The sequence below is a fragment of the Schistocerca americana genome, chromosome 4, assembly GCF_021461395.2.
Source record: "Schistocerca americana isolate TAMUIC-IGC-003095 chromosome 4, iqSchAmer2.1, whole genome shotgun sequence".
In the NCBI taxonomy this organism is placed as follows: Eukaryota; Metazoa; Arthropoda; class Insecta; order Orthoptera; family Acrididae; genus Schistocerca; species Schistocerca americana.
Genome location: NC_060122.1, coordinates 767753779 through 767777284, shown reverse-complemented (window position 1 = coordinate 767777284; position 23506 = coordinate 767753779). Strand labels below are relative to the sequence as shown.

The following is a 23506-nucleotide window of genomic DNA, read 5'->3' as shown; positions in this document are numbered from 1 at the left end:
GTGCACAATAGGTTGCATGATGTGCAACTTCACTCCCGATGTCCTTGGCAAGGTCCATCTTTGCAACCACAACACCATGCAGCGCAGTACACATGGGCCCAACAACATGCCGAATGCACCGGCCAGGATTGGCATCACTTTCTCTTCACTGATGAGTGTCGCATATGCCTTCATCCAGACAATTGTCAGAGACATGTTTGGAGGCAACCTGGTCTGGCTGAACGCCTGGGGGGGGACACTGTCCATAAAGTGCAGAAAGGTGGGGGGGTTCCCTGGTGTTTTGGGGGGGGGGGGGAGATTGTGTGGGGCCAATGTACTCCACTGGTGGTCATGGAAGGTGCCATAATGACTGTATGATACATGAATGCCATCCTCCAACTGATAGTGCAACCATATCGCCAGCATTGGCGAGGCATTCCTCTTCATGGATGACAATTTGCGCCCCCATCATGCATATCTTATGAATGACTTCCTTCAGGATAACATTGCTCAAATAAAACTGTATCATGCCTGGGATGGATTGAAAATGGCTGTTTATGGACGATGTGACCCACCGACCTCTCTGAGGGATCTACACCAAATTGCCATTGAGGAGTGGGACAATATGGACCAACAGTGCCTTGATGAACTTGTGGATAGTATGCCACGTCGAATACAGGCATGCATCAATGTAAGAGGACATGCTACTGGGTATTAGAGGTACTTGTGTGTACAGCAATCTGGACCACCACCTCTGGAGGTCTCGCTTTATGGTGGTACAACATGCAATGTGTGGTTTTCGTGAGCAGTAAAAAGGATGGACATGACATTTATGTTAATCTCTATTTCAGTTTTCTGTACAGGATCTGGAACTCTCGGAACCAAGTTGCTGCAAAACTTTTTTTGATGTGTATATATTCAGTCAATGAAAATACTACTCACAAGGTTTCCAAAACCTGCATATTTTGTCTAAATAGGTGGCTTAATGTATGCTGAAATCTAGAATGACTGACAATTTACCTCATTATAAATATTTCAATTATGGCAAGTAATATTACCTTCAGCTTTCTGTTTATTTATATTTATTTTTTAATTTACCATCAAAGATGAAAATTGGAAGGGATGTATGTACATATAACATTCAGTGCAAACCTAAAAAATATATTTAATAATCATTTTACTGTTGACATTTGTGTACAAGCAGCGACTTGCCTCTAGAATCATTATTTAATAACACATCTCAACAATTTTGTATAAAAATATTTCTTAGTGACTAACACATGAAAATTTGGAGGTTTGTAGTGTGTGTTGCAAAAATAAATATTTTTAATTCACATAAATATTATCACAAAAATATCAATGCTGAGAGAAGTATGCAAATGTACCATGGATTAGAAAATTATGACATTGTGTAAATGCAGTTTTAAGATCTGGTCCTACATATGAATAATGCAAAGTCAGTACAAATAAACACTTTTTATTTATCAGTTCATTCACTTTCCTGGATGTCCAATAACTATCCAAAAATACTCCCTTGGAGATGAGAATACTGTGTGGTGCACAATATGACAAATACAAGTCAGTATTGACAACAGATTCATCGTATGAGATCTTCTTTGTCGCACCAAAACTGTCCATGTAAAAATATACAGAAGCAATTTCAATTTATTATCTAACAGGTACTTATCACATTCCATCAGATACAAAAAAAGCTGTATCTGATGCCTAACTTACATAACATCACACTCACTTTTTATGCATGTATTTTCTTCAGGCTATCTTTTTTCTTTTCAACCTCACCTATGGCACCGGTTAAGAAACACATTTATCTTTAGGTAAACATCACAGCAGAACTAATACTGCGCAAAAGTGACTATCATAGCATATGAATAAACTCACTGCTATGAAAAAGCTAAAATCAGAATACTGCACAGACTAGTCTTGAAATAACGTAGAAGAATCTCATGGTGCTTCTTTCACTACACGCAGCTCCGTCTTGGATGTCCACACTGATCTTCATATCACTCCACATGAACAGCTGCAGTACATTTGTATCCTCAAAGGGCAAGTCAATCTCTGCCTAATGGCCATTCTTCTCAGAAATTCCAGTGTCCCTTCTGCACTGTGGCAGTGGTTGTTGTCGATGTTGTATCTGAGGTTGCTGCTGCAAGCACATGGTAATTACAGCCAGTGACCTGACATTCTATGTAGAAAAACCCCACACAGACAGGCCACTGGATCAGAAATTGGGGTAGTATTACCATCAACAAGTGCAGCAGAAGGCAGAAAAGGTCCTTGTTTGTCCCTGGCACCAGTGGGAGAAGGTGACATCACCTGGACTCTCCCATCATCATTACCAATCACACTTGAACTTCCTTCAAATCTCCATGCTCGAAGGATTCAATCAGCGACATGAGGGAGGCATACGTCCCAGTGGCAAAGGCAGCAAGACCCACCAAGAAGATGAATGTGTTCTTGATTATGTCAAACCATGAGATGCCGTGCTCCCAGCGATAAACTACGTCGATGAGGGCAGGGAAGAGCAGGGCGAGAGCACATGAGGACACAGCACCAATCAGTGAGATGAAAGCACCAAGGTTGGGCACCACTTCAGCCAACACAACTGTGGGGAAACAAACAGAGATTAATGGGACATCTTCAAGTATGCAAGGGCTTTCCTAATATAATAAGCAGCTGATGATCTGACTGCTACTGGAGGAATTATAAAACTTGACATTGCAAATTCAGTGCTCTGTGCATATTTTACAGGTGATAAAATTTTAAATATGCAGTATAAATGAAATATTGTTGAAAATATAAGTGATTGAACAGATAAAAAAATTTACTTACCAAGTGGCAGCAGGAAAATACACATATGAAAAGGTATTACAGTTTGCAAGCTTTCTGAGCCAGTGGCTCCTTCTGGCAGGAGTTGAATGGGAAGGTAGAAGGGTGAGGGAAAAGGACTGCTGAGGTTTATAAAAAGAGGTAGAAGACACAAAAGTCACCCAAAACCTGTGTCAGAGGAGACTTAATGAATGGGATGAGAAGGAAAGACAGACTGTTGGGGACTGCATTGAACACGTCTCCTAATTTATGTTGGTCAAGAAGCCTGAAGATGGTCTAACAGAACACCAAAACTGGTTGCATAAATAAATTAAATTCAAAATAAACAACTGCTGTTGTTTTAATTTTCCTTTCATAAGGGAAATATGTCCATCTGAATGCCTTCAAAATACTCCAACATCTCTTTTTCTGGTCTTATGAGTCTTATGCAAACTATGTTTAAAATAAGCAAGCAGCAGAATTGTTTTACAGTACACATCAAATCTTTGTTCTTGCGGTAATATTCAGTAGTGTCATTCTTCTGACAATCATTGAATATTTCTGTAACATTGTTGTACTGACAGATAATGGTAGATTACAGTTCTACAGTTCTAGTAAAAAAAATATTGGAATGCAATTCATTTATAACTGTTTTTCATTCAGCACTCTGTTTGATGAACTTCAAGGGGTAGCAAGAGTAGTTCATGGCTTTGTCACTAGACTGACACTCTTGTCTATCAGAGCACCACAACCCAGTATCTACTGTTAAACTCAGAAATGAATTTGCTGTTAAAATTGTAATGGTATAAACACTAAGACGCATTTGAAATTATTGATACTGTAAAATATGCAACTTACTACATGGTATGGAGCATTGTAATGTATTGATATATTTATAATGCATTCACTATAAAAAATGTATTTTGTATAAGCTGTGAGCATGATTTGCAGGCAACAGCATTCTCTGTGCTTGCTGTGGAGGAGGATGGATGACCAAGGACTGCTTTCGCTACAAATGAAAGGTGAGACTGGCCTTGATTTCCTAGCTGTAGGGAGGTGATACTGCTACCATACATCCAGCAGTGTAAGATGTGTAAAGGTCACTCTTCTATCAACTAAACTGAAATCTTAATGCAAGATTTGGAAGAAAATGACTACCTTGGTTTAGTGTCTGTGATTGACTAGAAGCCTCAAAAACTAGCTTCAGTTAGCTAAATTAAATTGTTTTGGCTGTTTAGGTGATTGAATATTGCATAACACTGAAACATTCTTTCAGTGCAATTTTTCAGCTGGCTTACTACATTCATAACAGGAACATTGTCTCAGCTAATTACCCTATCATGTTGTGCTCAGATATTCAGTATCATATGGATCTGCTGACATAATTGAGAGTATGAATGCCTAATGTCTTTTTCATCTTGTTTCATTGTTTCTGTGGGAAACGAGACAAATCAATGGCCATTTTTCTATAGTTTTACTGATTAAGTCTGATGCCAACAATCGACACTGTTTGAACTTTACCAACTTTCCTAAACTGTGAGTCAGCATGCTACCACTGTACTGAAACTTGTGAAGATGGCATGTGGTGCAATTAATAAAAATAAAAATTTGAAAATATAATATGAAAGATAAAAAAAATTACTCACCATGCAGTGGCAGGAGAAAATGCAGTTCATTTTTAGTAGGCATATTTAGAACTAGGATATCAAACTGTCCTATCACTCTATGTATGCCTTTCATCCCTTCCTTTAACGCAATGTCCTGAGCACACTGAAAACTTGACCAATATTCTAGAAAGACCTGACCTCTTTAAGGATGTCCACATTGGAACTGGTATCAGTGATCATGGCGCAGTTGTGGCAACAATGGTTACGAAAGTACAAAGGTCAACTAAAACAAGCAAAAAGATATACATGTTCAGAAAACTAGATAAAAACTCAATAGAGTCACATCTCAATGAGGAACTTGAAACTTTCAGCTTGGGCCAGGAGCATGTAGAGGAACTACGGCTCGAGTTTAAAAGACAGTCGACAATGCACTGCATAGGAATGTATCTAGTAGAAGAGTCCTTAATGGGAGGGGATCTCCATGGTACATGGGCACTATAAAGGAACTTCTAGAGAAACATAGATTACTGCATAATAGGTGTAACACAAAGCATAAGGCAATAGATAGGGACATGCTGAATGAAATGTGTTTGGCTGTCAAGAGAGCAATGCATGATGCCTTCAATGACTACCATAACAGAATACTGTCAAATCATCTGTCACAGAACCCAAAGAAATTCTGGTTGTATGTAAAGGCTGTCAGTGGCACCTGAGTTAGTGTCCAGTCTTTAGACAGAGAGACAGGTAGTGAAATTGAGGGTAGCAAAGCAAAAGCTGAAACACACAACTCCCTTTTCAAATGTAACTTTACAAAGGGAAACTGAGGAGAATTGCCCTAATTTAATCCTCATACCACTGAAAAGATGAGTGAAATAAGTATTAGTGCAGATGTGTTGAGAAATAGCTGAAATCATTAAAACCGAACAAAGCTCTAGGGCCTGATGGAATCACCGAACGAGTATGGTACAGTGGTTAGCATGCTGGACTTGCATTTCGGAGGATAATGGTTCAATCCCACGTCAGGCCATCCTGATTTAGGTTTTCTGTGATTTCCCTAAATCACTTTAGGCAAATGCTGGGATGGTTCCTTTGAAGGGGCACGGCAGACTTCCTTCCTCATCCTTCCCTAATCCGATGAGACCGATGGCCTTACAGTTTGGTCTCCTCCCCCAAATCAACCCCCCAGCCTGATGGAATCCCTGTCAGATTCTATACTGAACTTGCAGCCAAGTTACCTCCTCTTCTATTCATAATCTATCGTAAACCCCTTGAACAAAAACTTGTGCCCAGTTCTTGGAAAAAAGCACATGTCACTCCCGTCTCTAAGAAGGGTAGCAAACGCGATCCACAAAACTACTTCCCACTATCCTTGACGTCAATTTGTTGTAGAATCTTAGAACATATTCTGAGCTCAAATGTAATGAGGTATCTTGAACAGAATGACCTTCTCAATGTCAACCAGCATGGAATCTGAAAACATCGATCATGTGAAACCTAATTCACAGTTTTCTCGCATGACATACTGAAAGCTTTGGATCAAGGCATTCGGGTAGATGCTGTATTTCTTGATTTCCAAAAAGTATTTGACTCAGTGCCACATCTACACTTATTGTCAAAAGTTTGATCATATGGGGTATCAACTGAAATTTGTGACTGGACTGAGGACTTGTCAGTAGGGAGATCACAGCATGTTATCTTGGATGGAGAGTCATTGTCAGATGTAGAAGTAACTACCGTCGTACCCCAGGGAATTGTGTTGCAGCCCTTGCTGTTCATGTTGTATATTAATGACCTTGCAGACAATATTAATAGTAACATCAAGCTTTTAGCAAATGATGCAGTTATCTGTAATGAAGTAGTATTTGAAAGAAACTGCATAAAAATAAAGTCAAATCTTGATGAGATTTCAACATGGTGCAACTTTCTTTCAATGTTCATAAATGTAAAATGGTGCACTTTGCAAAATGAAAAAGAAGGAAAGAAACATAATATTGTTTGGCTGTAATATCAGTGAGTCACTGTTGGAATCAGCCAATTTGTACAAATACCTGTAGAGATATGAAATGGAATGATCACATAGGCTCAGTTGTGGGTAAAGAAAGTTTCAACAACTGGCTTTAAATGATTACTCTAGGAATGTATTACAAGCCCCTACATGTTGCTCACATAGGGATCATGATGATAAGACTGCATGCACAGAGGCATCCAATCAGTCATTCTTTCTGTGCTGCATAAGTGAATGGAACAGAAAGAAACCTTAATAACTGATACATTGGGATGTACCCTCTGCAGTGCATCTCACAGTGGTTTGCAGAGTATAGATGTAGATGCAGAACAGGTCGCACTGGATGATTATAATTGCTCTCATTTATAATTTTCCAAGAATTCACAAATAAATAGACTTTCACAGCTGTATTTCCTAAAGTTGATTCCTGTTTCTTCACAGCACTATGGACAGATTCTAAATTAATGTGGCTGAGTTCAGTGCCATATTATCACTATTGAACTCAGATGCCACTGGATTTATTTCCCTGTGCACAACACTGTCAGCAGCAAACAACCTGAAGTGCTGTTCCTACAATCTGACAAGTTGTTTATGTGTGAAGAAGATGTAGTTGCACCATATTCCTCTCTTGGTGTTTCTGTTGTTTCTGGGGAACACTCAGCAGCCAATATGCTGGACTAAATTGTGTTAATCAAACATTCTTTGATGAACATAAACTACAATGTAGATTGAGATGAAAGTACATGTTTAGATAAGTTTAATCACATCCATCTGTGAGATCATCAATATGGCATATTTTTGATCAATTTTGATGTGTCATTGACACCAAAATATCAAGTGAATACCTCAAGAGAGAGTTTTCACTACTTCTTTTTTACACAATATCCATGAGGGGATGAAAGGTTCCATCCTCAAGTTACATTCTTTATATAGTTTAATATTAAGAAACTGAAATCAAATATACTATTTTACAAGTATAAAACTCAGTACTGATATTATGTTATGGAATACCAGTTGACATTGCTAAAGGATTGAATTTTTGAGATGAATTATGTGATACTCACATGTCAAGATGACCACCATTGTCCTAAGTGCAAGTTCAACAAGCACTGGTCTTCGGAAGGGCCCAAAACGGCTCACTACTCCTGACCACATTATATGCAGTGCTGGGTACATCTGCAGTGCAAAAGTGAAAAGGATTCCTAGGGCAATCACCACCTTTATGCACTGTGACAGGCTGCAAATGGAAGGAGACAGATGTCAGTATATAACTAGGATAAAACATAGAATTTTTAGTAACACAAAGGGCAGTCACTGAAGTCAAGCACATGACAGTAAAATGAAGTATGTGAGAAAAGTGAAAAGTGTCTGGAATGTCAATACACAAAAGATTCTTATGTCAAAAATTCACTTAGTTGTCACTTGGGCTAGCAATCATTGTAAAATTTTTTCCTCCAGTAAACAGACTACATCATTAAGATGATTCTCAGAATTCTTCAGAATACTCATTCACTGTTGTCGTAACTACATCCATGAGCACAAAAACATTTCCAGCCACAGATTTGTAAAATATGTTAAACAGGTGGAAGTCAGATGGTACCAGATATGGTGAATAATCACCAAATCACCAACAATCTATACTTCATATTCCTTGAGGTACCCAGTACCAAAGTATCTCTGCTATGTCCTGCAACTACATTGTTCTAATGAAAAATGATTTTTTTTTCCCCTTTTGCGATCCAACATCTGCTCATTTATGTTGTCATTTGGTTGTTCCAAGTAATGTGCTTAACATTTGCCAGTTATTGTTTTTGCCTCTACTTATTGTTTTGTCCTCTACTGGGTGATGGTGGTGGTAGTGATAGTAGGTTTGACCACATTTACAAGGATGTTGAACTTGTCATGATAATACAGTTTATGGAAAATAGAATATCATTCACTTAAATGACATTTACGTTCTTACAGATCTAGTTTGACAAGTATGGTACAGTTATTTGGCCATGGCCTTACAGGAGAAAGCACCCTGGCATTTGCTTGAATTAAACATGATTGGATGGGGGATTAGAGACATCCTCTTCCCAGAAACAAGGCCTGTCTGTTTACAATACTAAAACCCCATTCAGTTTATAAATTTGTATCACAATGTAAAAATGAAGTTGTACAGTATTCATTCATTTCTCAGTGCCAACCACTGCACATGCTACACACACTATCAGCTGATATCAGGACTACAACCATGACATTTGGTTTCCACTTTGCAGATTGCAGCTTCTCATTTGCTTGCCTAAAAACATGAGTTAATATCCCTCCATAATGAGTCAGATGTTGAGCTCAGAATGAGAATGATGTGTCAGTATTACCCATTGCAGGGACTTGACATAAGTTTGTGACAGAGTATATATAGTGTGAGTGTATGCTGTGAAATGACAAGTGTTTTATTATTATTTACTTGTGTTACATTTTTTACCTAGCCCCTAATCAGTGTAACCTTTCACCATAGAGAATGCATTCCTTAATTACTTTTAACTGGTGTCCAATCTGAAACTTTCTTGTCTTTGTCTTTAAGAAGAGACATATTTCCATAGTTTTACAGGCCACATTTCATAATTCATCCTTCTAAAAAGTCTGTTACTGTAGCATCCTGTTTTGTTGTAACATGTTTACAATATATTCTGTCACCCACTACACTGACTGCTGTTGTGTTTCTAGCAAGAATCGATGAATTGATGTCTCATCCACAATAACAAATCTGCACACAGAATCAGTTAGATTTTTTCCAGTATGACTCAAATATTGCTGAAAAATTTGTTTTCTTGTTTACTGCTAGTCCACATGAGACAAAAGCAACACCCATCCTGCACGAAACTTTCTGGCAGGTCCTGGTAAATGCAAAATGTACCTTACTCATTCTCCTGATTTTCTCATGGTGTCTTTTATTCCATATGCATTTAATTACTGATTGTTCAGTATCAAACTGCTGCATAAGTATCATTAGCTCTAGAATTACTACCATGTTTGAATTTGGCCCTTGATATATCTCAGTTGATTGGGGGGAGACCGGGGGGGGAAGGAGACGACTCATCACAAACATTCAGAAATGTGAAACTTCCTGGCAGATTAAAACTGTGTGCGCGACCAAGACTCGAACTCGGGACCTTTGCCTTTCGCGGGCAAGTGCTCTACCATCTGAGCTACTGAAGCATGACTCACGCCCAGTCTCACAGCTTTACTTCTGCCAGTATCTCGTCTCCTACCTTCCAAACTTTACAGAAGCTCTCCTGCGAACCTTGCAGAACTAGCACTCCTGAAAGAAAGGATACTGCGGAGACATTGCTTAGCCACAGCCTGGGGGATGTTTCCAGAATGAGATTTTCACTCTGCAGCGGAGTGTGCGCTGATATGAAACTTCCTGGCAGATTAAAACTGTGTGCACACAGTTTTAATCTGCCAGGAAGTTTCATATCAGCGCAAACTCCGCTGCAGAGTGAAAATCTCATTCTGGATTCAGAAACTTGTATGAATTTTTACTGCCAGTAAATTGACCAAAACAAAGACTTTTATCACTGGATGGTACTGTGATGATGAAGTATTCATTTGAACAAAACCTACACAATATTGGCTATTAAAACCAAAACTTTTTTGTACATCCAGTAAAACCTCTTTTCACATGTAGTTTGCACCATTGACATTTTGTGCACTCTATGTGCTAAAGTCCTCTGTTATGTTCATTATCTTCCATCTGCTGCCTATAATCCTTATTCTCGAGTTCTCCTGTCTCCCTTGTCCTTGTCTTTGTCTTTGTCTTTAAGAGGGGACACAGTTCCTAGTTTTACATGTGGCATTTCTTACTTCATCCTTCTAAAATGTCTCTACTGCAGCACCCTATTTTGTTTATGTTTCTCATAAATTCTGTCATCTTCATTATTTTATTTATAATTGTATTTGGCACATACTCCAACCACAATACTGTGCTGCTCCCTCTCACTTCATCCATTTTAAGACTTTGTAATTTTCTCTATTGTTTTTTGCTCATTTCCCATCGAACCAAAATGCTGTACAAGCCTTGATTCTATTGGCATTGTATACGCCTGTCTTCCACTCTGTTGTGAAGCAGCATACTCAGTGATGAGTGATCTCCAATGTGATATAAAATTTGAAACATGGTGCAACTTCAGATTTTCAAGTATTAATTTAAAAAACTCCACAATCAGGCACTGAGGACAGCATGATGGTGACCGACTAACCATGTCATCCTCTGCCATATGGTATTATCTGGATGCTGTATGAAGGCTCATGGGCATCAGTATAGTATACTACTCTCCTGGTCATTGTCAGCTTTCCAAACATTGGAGCTGCTACTTCATATTCAAATAGCTTCTCAGTTGGTATCATGAAGCTGAGTGGATCCTGTTCCAGCCAACCTACAGAGGAAAAATCTGTGGCAGTTACACAGGTGGAAGGTGTTCTCTTATAACCCTTTGAAAAAAGGGAAGACAGGGGGAAGGGGGGGGGGCATTGGTTAAATGCTGTTACAATATCAAGTGTGCCAGCTGGCAAGAATGCTGAATGTCCAAGTAGTGCCTCTACCACATTGTAGGAACTCTGCTAGAAAAGCTTGGTCTGATGTCCGTGAAAGCAAAAGCCATGTACTTCCTGAGAAATATCCTCATTCAGTCCACCAAACAGAGTGATAAAAACTGAGTTTCTGATACCTCAGAAGTGGTACTTCTTGGCTGAGGGAGATAACTCTGACAGAAAATTCAGGGAGTCAGAAGGTGAGAAGCGCACCACCTGATCAGCACATTAATCCTCACTTACAGGGGGAAAAAGTACAAAACGGAAAATAGAGTTAATATATGTAGACTTGAAACAGCAAAGGACCATATGGTGTACTGCTTCATGGAAGAAGAGAAGGAGCTGGTATTGTTGGCTGGTTCTGACCTGTGGGCATGATCATCTATCATTAGCTCACAGGCTAACTGCTTGCTACCAGAGCCACTGCCACATGTTTTTGCTGAGTCATGTAAAAACATCTGTACCACCAACAATGTCAACCACTCTGATGTGAGAGCGACTATTCTCACAGAGCAATGTGCAATGATATACGTAACTTACAACAAAACTATATATCTTAGTTTTAAAACTACACTGGATGTCATAAATCAAAGAAAAAAAACAAAAAGGTATCACTGATTTGAACAGATTTGCAAAAGAGTCCTTTCACTAACAGAGATACTAATTTGTAAAATACTATGTGACAAATATATTCAGTGGGCATATGATGGAATAGACAGACAATGCTGCCCCACTGTACATGTTAGGTTGCTGATCATTGTTTATGTGGTAAGAAAAGGAACTATCAGTACAAAAGAGCACCTTGACAGTGACCAGAAGATTGCAGTAAAGATTCCAGAATACTTCTATAGCCCTCAGAGACCATGGATGTTGAAACAACTGGAGATCTGTGTGACTAACATGACAGTCATATTTGCTGTATCATTCCTCAACCACACATCAGCTGTGGGCAGCGTTTTTCATACCACAACTCTAGATAATGCTGGAAACCAGTCAATCATTTCCAGCTTGTGAACGTCTGGCACCTGAGGTGATTTATGATGGCCATTGAGTGCCTAAACCAGGATTTCTGGACAGCTGTTTAAACTCTGCTCCTTCTCAAAACAAGATCGGTATCTTAACCAATTCCTATATTCACTTCCTCTTCTTTCTTCCCTTTTATCCCCCTGCACCTCCAGTATTCTTTTCATATTTTCTTTCTTCCACTCAAACTGTTTCCAGCTTCTTATTTTTTTCTGGATATCATTGTCAGCAGCAGCATTAATAGACATTTTGATTCCACAGTTGAATAAAGGTCATTTCTAGACTTGTCCATTCATTACATTCTTTACCTATATTAATCCATGCCTGCCCTGCTTGCTTTTTTATTCACTTATTCTTCTTTCATCAGATCACTGTCACCGTCTTTTCTTCTCTCAGGAGTCAGGCAAAGAACTTCTTTGCCCTATCTACCATCCATTTTCATGGGTACATGTCCTGCCCACCTTTATTTCATTTTCTTTTCAGTCATAGCTACATTTTCTGGTCATTTCTGTTTGTTAACCATTATTTAATTCACAATGTGCATTCTCCTTTGTTCAGTGTGCAAACTTTTTGCGTTTGCCATATTTCACTGTCACATGTCAAAACTGGTAACCAAATGTAATCCTATTTGATGTGTTTGTGGAGTTTCACTGTTTACAGTTTATAGCTAGTTATTGAGGATGGAGCAAAACTTGCAGAAATGTGTGTAATGTTTGGGAACAAATATATAAACTCATTATTAACTTGGTTACTCAAACCACAGAAATATGACCAAGGTTCTTGACAAAATTTTTCACATAGTGGAATCTGAGATGATAGTGTTGGATCACATGGTGGAAGATTCATCAAAAAGCACTTGTTAGTTTTCTCATCAAACCTACAATTTGAAGAATGCAGCATGGAGCTGCAACAACAATTCATTCATAAACAATGCGTGCAAGCAATAGGGCTAAATGATGTTGAACCGTGAGTTCAGTCTTGCCACCAGATTATGTTAAATGCTTACACTGTGGCTGTTTGAACATTGAACAGTTACCCTAACCTTTAGTTGTTGCTACAACATGTAAAATTGAATAAAATGGTCTCAGGCTGTCAGCTGTATTGAGAGATTAGAATGCTACAACTTTCGACCAAGCTCTATGTAGCCATAGTCATGTGAGTTGACAGCTGATGGGCTGATAGTATGCCCTTGTGCCCTCTAGCAGCCAGGTGTGACATTGTAGGTGCTCATGGCATAACCACATGTGGATATTTATTGATTCCACATTCGATGTACACGCTTCAGCTTTGTGATCGGTGGATCCCGTGCTATGCTGAGCTGCAGGATGCTGTCTGTATTAAGAGCATCATCAGTGACTTTTATTTTGATGGTTTCTTTAAGCACACAGTCATCGAAGTGATTAGTGTGAACCACGGCAGAGGTTTCATCACATTTGAAAGTGTCTAATTTCTAGAGCATGCTCAGCCTAAGGACATTTTTTTTGGGATGAACAGCTGATAAAATCCCTCACACTCCGTCCTACATTGTTCTAGAATGCACACTGTATATCTAACATAAGACTGACAGTGCTCCCAAAGTATTTTATAGATTGCAGGACAAACAATGTGCTGTGTTGAACTATGTGGGAAGGAGCATGCTACCCTGAAAAACTCACTTTAGTTGAGTATGCTCTAGAAAACTGTCACTGGATTCTATGTGATGAAATCTCTGTTATGGCTCACATTAAAGCTTCTGGTATTGTATAATTAAAGAATCCATCAAAATAAAAAATCACTGACAACACCTTTAATAGAAACAGTGACCTGCAGAGCAGTGTGGCACTGGATCCAGCAAATGTGAAGTTAAAGTGTGTGCATCAAATGTAGAGCCAACATATACCAATATATGGCGATGTAATGCATACCGGTGATGTCACAGCCAGCAGCTAGAGTATATAATGGAATACAAACAGCCCATCAGCAGTTATTCCATGTGACAATGGCCAAGGAAAGCTTTGTCATAAGATCGTGGCATCTAACCACTTGATGCAGCTGGAATCCCGAGAGCATTTTTTCAATGTTACAGCTGCAAGACTCTGGATTCTTGGAAGGTGTAAAATGTTTATGTTAATAAAAAATACATGTATTCATTTCTGACCATTAGCTCTTTTATCTCAAAGTGCTCATTCTAGGCTCATGGGCTCATTTCCCATGAACAGGATTTTTATCCAAAGGTTTCAGTCAACCTGTATATAGGAACCTGTTGTATAGTTTTCCAAAAATACTGTGGCATAGCTTTATTTATCTGCCCCCATTCCCAAATATGTACCACTTATTAAAGAACCATTCTCTACTTTCACATCTCTGTTTGTATTTTACCAAAACTTAGCACTGAAAATAAAAAAGCAAAATGAGAAATGTGTCCCTAAAATCCCAAATCATTGACAGCATGTCTGTGTTTACCATTGAAGTAAATTACCAGTGTTGTATGGTGATAATGCACTTAAGATATTTGGACTACAAAATGTAAAGAAAACAAATTCTGGGAAGGAAGATTTCAGACAAACATTAATGCACCAATATAATCTGGAGGCCACACTGCTTGTTTGGATAACACTGCAGTACAGTGTAAGGATTGTAAAGTGCTGCAGTTGGATAGTGTTGATAATGAGCTACATACAATAATCAAAAAGTCCATGGTGCATTGCTGGTTTGTAGTGTCCAACGGTGTCCATGAGATACTATGGACTTGCAGTACTTCAGTAGACTGTTCAATCAACTGATATGTCAAGAGAAACTGAAGAATCACATTACATGTATCCATATGTTACAAAACTTAGTCTGTGTGATGTACAGTTGAAATGCAATAACAAATACTAGAAAAGCAGATTGGGTGATACAAAACAATCCTGTACTGTAACAGCAAAGCTGGTTTGAAGGAATAATGTAATTACAACATACAAAGGAAATGGTAATATTAAACATTACAGAAGTAGGTTATTTTGTGTAGAGAAGTAATTAATCATATACTGGTCAACTGATATAAGAAACTCTCAATATATTGTATACCTGGAAGGAATTTTGCAACTTCAAATTATCTCCCGTGCATCCTGGTTTAAAACCGAGTACCAGAAATAATAGTCTTCTAACAATAAAACAGTAAATAAGTGAAGAGGTGCATTTGATGTACAGTACTTACATTTCATCTTGTGGCAAGTTCAGGGTAACTGATCCTTTGACATCATCACCATACTGGAGATAACCCAGGAAACCAACAGCCACCAGAAGGGAGCAGACAATACTCATGCCCACATTGAGCACTCCAAGAGGCATCGAGAACTGGTGTGGCTTCTTCATCTGCATCTGCAGTGGAAGGATCTGTGGAATGGGTAGATGCTGCTTAAGAATCATTGTGATGGAAAGCTTCAAGTCCTCTATCATATGACGTAATATGTCAGTGTAGTTGACACACTAACACACAACTTGGTTCATGTACACCAAATTAAAGAAACAGGATTCTGGGACATTGTCTGTACAGGATGTCTTTAGAAGTGAAAACATCTGAAATCAAAACAGAAAGTGGGAAGGCAATAAATGACAATTTCTGTCAAAATAATTTCAATGACTTGGCTAAAAATAGACATATTGCCATTATGTTGGTCTCCTTTTAAAGATTAAGGCTGAATGTTTATACCATTGTTGCTCAGGTATTGTTCAGGCATTGTGGATTTTGGATGTCACAAACTGAACTTCTGATTAGGACCATAAAAAGCTGTCATCAACCTGAGGATTGGTTTGAACAGCACAGTGGTTTAATAGGCATGGTCCTACTGAAGGTGGTATGCCCTTGCCCCCTCTGGTCCTTAAACGGACTCAACCAGGCACTTACAGGGAGAACTACAGTGTAGGAATAAATCCAAGCAGTGGTGCATCTTGCCATTTTTCACATTAACAAACATTGCCAGAGTTCATAAAAATGATAAGTGAAAAATAACAGTCCTACAACTGACCAGGTGTCAGACCTGAGACCCTTTGATTGGTAGTCTGCAACTTAGTCAATGAGCCACACTTTTGGACCTTATATATTCAGAATGTATACAAAAACAGATGTTATTCCAGCCTTCTGAATGGCATGCATCAGCCAAAAATTTACTCCACTCTCTGTGGAATCTAACACTGCTGAGGCAAGCAGTACATGATGTTTATGACATACTCAACAAAACATGTATTCTTAAAGGCCAGAGATACTTCAGTAGTAGTGTGTTGCCCTTTTGAGGGATAGCCTGAAGTACAGTGGAGCCAGTGTCTATGTAGATTAGGTTTGTTGTCCATGTAGATCAGGTCTCAAAAGACTTTGCATCTCAACCTGGCGACACAAGTTTCCTTGTAGAGTGGCATTAAGATCTGGGTGATACACCAATCTGCTCTTCTGATGCAAAAAAAAGGACCATGCTTCCATTTAAAGACAAAAAGTCAATACATGTATGAAGTCGGTCTTTGTTTCGTGCGCCACCTTGTCAGTGTTTGTGTAGATGAAAAATAATCACAAATATTTTTAAAGAATCAAAACTTATTTGAGGCGATAATGGTGCAGGCTTAACCCCATGTATGTTAATGTAAATTATAAAAATTGGAATGATAAATTAAAAGAATATCTTAACCAGTGAAGTGGGGAAAAAAGAAACAGTGTATTGAATTAAACTGCCTGATATTTACAGATGATTTTACTGTACTACCTGAAAATCCAGCAGATGCACAAATACAAGTCAGACTCTCGAAACAGGACGGTGACACGGCAGGTTTAAGAATTTCTACAGAGAGTACTAAATTTACTGCTTACAGAAAAAATGCAACTAAATTGTTACAGAAAGATATAGGTCAAATAGAAAATCTTAAACAATTCAATTATATAGGAGAGAATCCAAGAACATGGGTTGGACAAAAATCTTTTATAAATGAAAAGATACACAACATGGAAGTTCTACATAGAATAAAAAATATTGACAATAAAATGTACATATCATGAATTGCAAAAAGAATAAATTGGAGTATGTTAGTCAGACCTGAATGCTTGTATGCAGATCAGTGCTTGGCACTGAATTATAGGTTAGATAAACTAGAAATATTAGAGGGAATAATCACAAGGAAAAAAATTGTCCAATAAGGACTAGAGAAGCCTGGAAAATAAGAAACATTGATGAAATACATCAACATCTGAAAATAATAACAGAAACAATAAGGAAAAGAAGACTGATATTTTTTAATGTTTATACAGGATGAATGACAATAGGCTGTCAAAGAAGTTAAAGATTTAGAAGCACACAACATAAAAGCTGAAGAAGAAGCAAAAAGAGAGATTTTCAGAAGGAAAGTGTCACATTTAGATGGGTTGCAAAGTGGAAGCAGTAAGAGAAGTGATTGGGAGTGATCTGAAGACTGAAGGAAGAGGCACAATGAAAAGCTAAAAGAATTTTGGAGATAAAGAGAAAGAGCCAATGTGAAGGAATTTAAATTGCCACATGATCCCTAGCTCGCAAGATCAGCAGGGGAAAAAAGATATGCAATATTGATTCACATACCATTATTTGTGGTCTATAACTCTTACACCCCTGCACAAACTTCCTGCCATGAACTACTCCCAGAAAAGGCAAACAAAGAAACATGTTATCAATAAACAGTGTGCACCTTTAATAGGTCTCTTACCAGTCCAATTCCTTCAAAGGAATAGATGGTGGTCCCAAAGAAGAGAGGCAGTTTGGCCCAGTCAAAGATAAAGAGCTCCCTCTCTGAAATGCTGGGCAGATTCAGGGAGACCCGGTAGAGGGTGGCCACAACACCAACTGCCATGAACACATTTGCCAAGAGTGACACTGGCACCAGGAACTTAAGTGAGCGGATCCAGCAGCTCAGCAATATGGGCACGAATGCCAGCGCCATGTGGATGTGCACATCCAATGGCGTCGCATACTCGTCGACCACCTGCAGGGAGAACAGGACGTTACAGTAGGCACTGTGCTCTCTAAACCTCTGAGCCATTTACAACTAGATCTTACTTAGGAAATACCATTTGCTCAATGATCAGTCATACAGATACAAGTTAACACAAAAGATCTACTTTTGAAAAATTGCACAAAAAATTCCTTTCAGCTACCAAATAAAAGTTAAAATGACAGATGCTGAAATACATGATAACAGAATAGAAAAAAAAGCACCCCATCTTCAGGCCACTTGACAGACAGAAGGCTAATGGATCTAATGAGATAAATGTACTGTTATGATTATCCAACACAAATTGCTTCTCTCTAGTAGCAGTTTATGATTTGTCACTTAACAATGTGGTGCACTGAGGAATCATTCTTATTTACAGAATAACTCGTTGGGATGATGAACATTATTAGAGGCCTAGATTACCAATGTTATAGAACTATGGAACAACTTATGTGCTTCTGTAGTATGAATGTTTTACAGAATGAATATCTCACCTGTTGGAAAGAACATGGATTATGTGAAATGAATTTATGTGAAACTTGGATTCTTCTTTTAGTTCATGAGACCTAGAGAGTTAAAAGTAATGGTGCCCAGCATGATTCTGTGTTCCTTGAATCCCGGAAGATATTTGATAGTGTTCCACACTGTCTCGCAGTGATCAAAATATGAACTTAAAGAGATAGTATTTTGCAGCTATTCTCAATTATTTACAAGTTTTCATGATTTTGTACTGCACCATTCTTTCCAGAATCTTTGTATCCAATGTTCTGGCCTTTTGCTGAGGCCTTACTCTGGAAACAGGCCACCCACTGTGGTGCAATGTCAGAATTTCACAAATTCAATTTAAGGAGAATGTTTCCCATATTGATTCAAATATTATGGAAAGAATGATGTGGTACAAAATCCCAGTCATGCAGTACAAAATCCTGATAACTTTTAACTTCAAAATATAAGCTTACAGAATATTGCACCATCTTGTGAATGAGTTTTAGTGAATAGAAATAATTGCTCCATTCAAGATATGAAATATATGTAAAATCTGATGGATAATGTTGGAGGCTTTCTGAGGTTGTTCATCAATGATTCTGTTGTGTACAGGAAGGTGTGACTCTAAAAGACTTGTGAAATGCAGAAAAACCTGCAGGGAGACATGCAGGGGATTGGTGTTTAGTGCAGGGAATGGCATTTGACTCAAAGCATTAATAAATCTAAAGTTTTGCACATAAATAGTTGAAACAAACCATTATTGTTTGAGTACATGAATGCCGATCAGTAGAAATAATTATAACTGCTAAATATTTGCTATTGTAGATGAGAAATGATTTAAAATGGAACAATAAAAGAGAACAATTTGTAGGTTAGTCAGGTGCATATCTGAGATTAACTGAAAGTGTTAGAGCGTGTAATTTACTCACTCTCAGGGGTGGATTCAAGCTTTGTGGGTTCATCGAGTAAACAGTTTTGGTACTTCAGAAACTATTTTCTAGGATAAAATGGCGTGCTGTGGATGACAAGATTTTAGAAAAAAAAGTGTGAACATCTACCTGCTTGATGCTGTTGGCGACGAACACAAAGTAGACACAGCAGAAGCCAAGCTGGGTTATGCAGAGGAAGACATCAACAAGCCACCTGGATTAAAAACATGTCATTAGAACCTGTGCTGAGAGAAGGCTGCGTTGTGTCCACTGTATCACTAAGACTCACATCAGTGCTTGCCGTTAGGCAGCACCTGTTCTGGAGGGGTGCTGCACACTTTTTAACATTGCTGGCATTAGTTTAGCCAAGAGATGAAATTCACACATTACACAAGTAACTTCCACACATTGTTTACAGTGTTACATGAACGTGCTCATATAGAAGTGTCAACAACACATGGAAGTTACCTAACTGTGTTGTCATATACAACAGAAATCAGTAAAATTCATATAACGTAAAGTGGGGTTACTTCGATCCACTTTTGGAGACTTTTTCAAACAAAATCATATAATGCATACTGGTTTTGTAAAATGAATTTTGGAAATGAGATTAGAATTTACAAAGCATATAATAACATACTAAGATACCAAAGATTTATATCTGATATTTTATAATGTTTTAATAATTGGAGCAAAGTAACCCCATAATATAAACATTATTTTAAGACAGGATAACAGCTTGGGACAATGTTACCCTCTTTAAAATTAGTTTTTACCTTACAAGATCATAGTAAATCAACATTTATGTAATTTTGGGAATGGAGGGACAAAAATAATAAAAATTCAGGGTAGTGCAACCTTTTTTTGTTTGAAATGTAAAAAAAGTAACAAACATGAATAAAGGTAGTGTTATTTTGTTATCAAAGAAAAGACCAGTGCTTCATTAGGTAAGATGGTGTGTCAAAACGTCATTGACTATGCCAGGAACATATTTTGCACAATTTTATCACCACCGAGCTGGAGTTGTCCAGCTCTGGCACTGGGAAAATACCTCTTTTGCTTAACCATCTTGAGGGGTTTATACCTTCAACTATATCATATCATTTATGAAAAAGTATCTTTTTATTTACAGGCCACTTCCAGTTATCAAGAGATAGCATCATGATATTTATGGTTGCACCATATTTGATAAAACTTTCAATAACACTAGGGTAATGTTTATTTTCATACAGAGTAACTACAAACACACTATCTGCTTGCTTATTGGTTTCAGTTTCTCCTGTGATTTTGATTGGCTCTTTTCCTTCTCTGTAGATGCTGCTAACACTTCCATTTAATTTCTTCTATATGATTCCCAATCTTCCTCTGAACTTACATCAAGAATTTGTTCTTCTAATGGGTCTTCAACAACAGAATAATGAAGCACTCTCAGGGTTTTTCTCTTCGTAAGTTGTTTACAATTACCTGGCAATGGTTTAGAAACATTTTGTGACATTTCAAGCAATTGTTCCACTTTTTATAAAATCCATATGTTCTTTCAGATTTTCAATGCTGTAAACTGCTTATTGGTGAGATACTAGCTCCCATTTACACTTGTACCATACCCTAACAGCATTAATCTGTTAGCAGTAGTCATTTTCAATGTAACAAGATTCATCCCAAGCTGAACAGGTCTAAAACAAAATAACCTTCACAGACGCTTTTGATTGTACAGTGATATATAACATGTTGAATACAAGTTTGTGGGTATAAGTTACTCAATAACTTATTTCCACATGTAAAAGTTTCTGGAGTGTTGACATCACAATGACAGTCATATAATAACTAATTGAAGCCCTGATGATGCCATGCTTTGAAATGTGCGTTGGTAAAGTAAAAATCCTATCTAAAAGATGACAGATTGACTTTATTATTAACATCTCCAACCTGGCTCATGATTTGATCCACATACAGATAATTAATATCTTATTAAGTGATGGTATTGTGCCATGGACAAAAATAGAACTGTGTTCTGAACCTGAGACATTTGCATGGTTACAGCATGAGTTCAAAGTGTGAGCCATCAATCAACAGTGCATTTCTGATCTGTTACACACTACTCATCACTCCATGCTGCATGAGATGTATATCTGTCAGCTCCTCATAATTCCACTTCATTGTCAACTTAGTGAACAAAAGTTTTTATTAACTGACATTGCAGAGATAATGGGCATGCAACCACAATGCATTATGAACGGTGGGTTTTGACGATAGAATTTTCTGAATATGTTGCTTTAGGATAAGGTCATTAGCTGGGATATCCCCAATCAGTTTACACAACATGTTCGCCAGCAGTATGGTCTGCTGAACCTAAAGACAACCACCTTTTTTTTTTTTTTTTTTTTTTTTTTTTTGCACCTAAGGAAAAGCTATTTCATCGTTAAGACTGATGTCTGGTGCTTACTGTGAAGACAATCTTTAGCATTGATTTTTACATGTTCCTAACACTTTGTGAAAAACCTGCTTCAAATCGAGTGTACTAGTCCCAGTCCAGCCATTCCGATTGAGGTGTTCTGTTTTCCTAACCATTTCATGTGAATACTGTGGTTATTCCCTCAAAAAGAGTCAATTTCCTACCCCCTCCTTATGCAGTCCAAAGCTGTCCATCATCCCTACTGTGGTTGTGGACACAATGTTAAAGTATCTTTTGGTAGTGTTGAAAGTAGGCAAGAAATCCTGCACACTGAAACACTGAGTCAAGGCATGAGTTCTGCTCAGTTGGTTAGACCGATGCCCACAAAAGACAAAGTTTTGATAGCATATTTTTAAATGTTTGAAAGGTTTGTAGTGTAAATTATGATGTGATTCTACACATAGAAATCAGTGAGATAGGATTAATTTTGTGCCATTTGGCTCCAGATATATTTTGACTATTTTATTCATAAGAACTGACAAATAAGAAACTATATAAGTTTCTGGATAAAAGTTTAAGAGCGATTTCCTACTCCACTCCTGTTCAGGCTGGAGTTGTCCATCATTCATTTATCTGTAATGCCTTTGTCATCTATGAGCCAAAAAGTATTTATTTTTCTGCTGCTGCCTGTCACATGTAATCATGAAAAATTTTTACTGAGTAAATGGGAGAATGCTATGAATTATGTACCAAACCTTTTATGGTAAACATATTGATACAGCAATACATCATGCTAACATATGCTACAGTTATTTCTTCAAGGAAGAGTGGCGCTAAAATCACAGATTTCATATCACAACGTTCATATAGGAAACCTCTTAGAGGGTTGTTACTGGACATTCAGTACCACTAAATTAACTCTTCATAATTTCTGAGGTTTAAATCCAGTGAGACCAAATTTGACATTGGTCAAGGAAAGTTTCAAAGAATTTGAATTGTGTTATGCCATATTGTTTAGCTTTTTGTCCCTGAAGAACGAAACCAGATCATTACAATTTACTGTAGAATCCTATAACTGCACGAGTATAGATGTGTTTACACTACCTAGGAGAGAACGTGTATTATGGTCATAATTATATGTAGGCCTGTTGTGGCAGACAGCTACCGAATACAGCATTGTGGGATGTGGATTAAATCCCAGCTTCATTGGCAAGTGGCAAGTGCTGTACCAATGAAATACTTCAAAATTATCAGTGTTTTTAATGATAAAACGCATCTGTCATTTGAAACTGAAGCAGTGATCCCCATGAAATTCCTGTAAACAATATCCATTTTAGATTGAAATTATATTGTGTAAATCTTGGAATCACCTAACATATTATTTCCGGATACTGCAGTGTTTTGTGTAATCAAATAGTAATACATATCATCTATAGCCTAACTCCTTTTACAGCATTGCATTCTGTAATTATATTCATGCATTATATATGATTAGTGAATGACATTAATTTATTTTCACAGTACAAATGTTCATTCCTTGACTACTAGCTGCAACAAACAATCAAGTGACTTCCAATGGTAAACTGTTATCCGCTCCAAGCAAAAAAAGTAAATTATCTGTGGATTGTCTTACCAACAATTATAGGATTTGAATCACTGAATTTATGTACAGTGCAATTGTACGATGGACAGAATCTACAGAATATACAGCTTTAGT

The 23506-nt window shown here is 37.7% G+C and overlaps 1 protein-coding gene across 2 annotated transcripts in view; it reads right to left on the bottom strand.

The window, feature by feature from the left end:
* Positions 1-1124: 1124 nt before the first annotated feature.
* Positions 1125-23506, bottom strand: part of LOC124612598 (proton-coupled amino acid transporter-like protein CG1139) — a 131667-nt gene continuing 109285 nt past the window's right edge. For both annotated transcript variants that reach the window (XM_047140881.1, XM_047140880.1), the window contains exons 6-10: positions 19527-19611; positions 17698-17973; positions 15194-15372; positions 7482-7654; positions 1125-2602 (exon numbers count right to left, since the gene is read on the bottom strand). In XM_047140881.1, the coding sequence (XP_046996837.1) occupies positions 2340-2602; positions 7482-7654; positions 15194-15372; positions 17698-17973; positions 19527-19611 (976 nt within the window). In that variant the 3' untranslated portion in view covers positions 1125-2339. The remainder of the gene's footprint in view (positions 2603-7481; positions 7655-15193; positions 15373-17697; positions 17974-19526; positions 19612-23506) is intronic.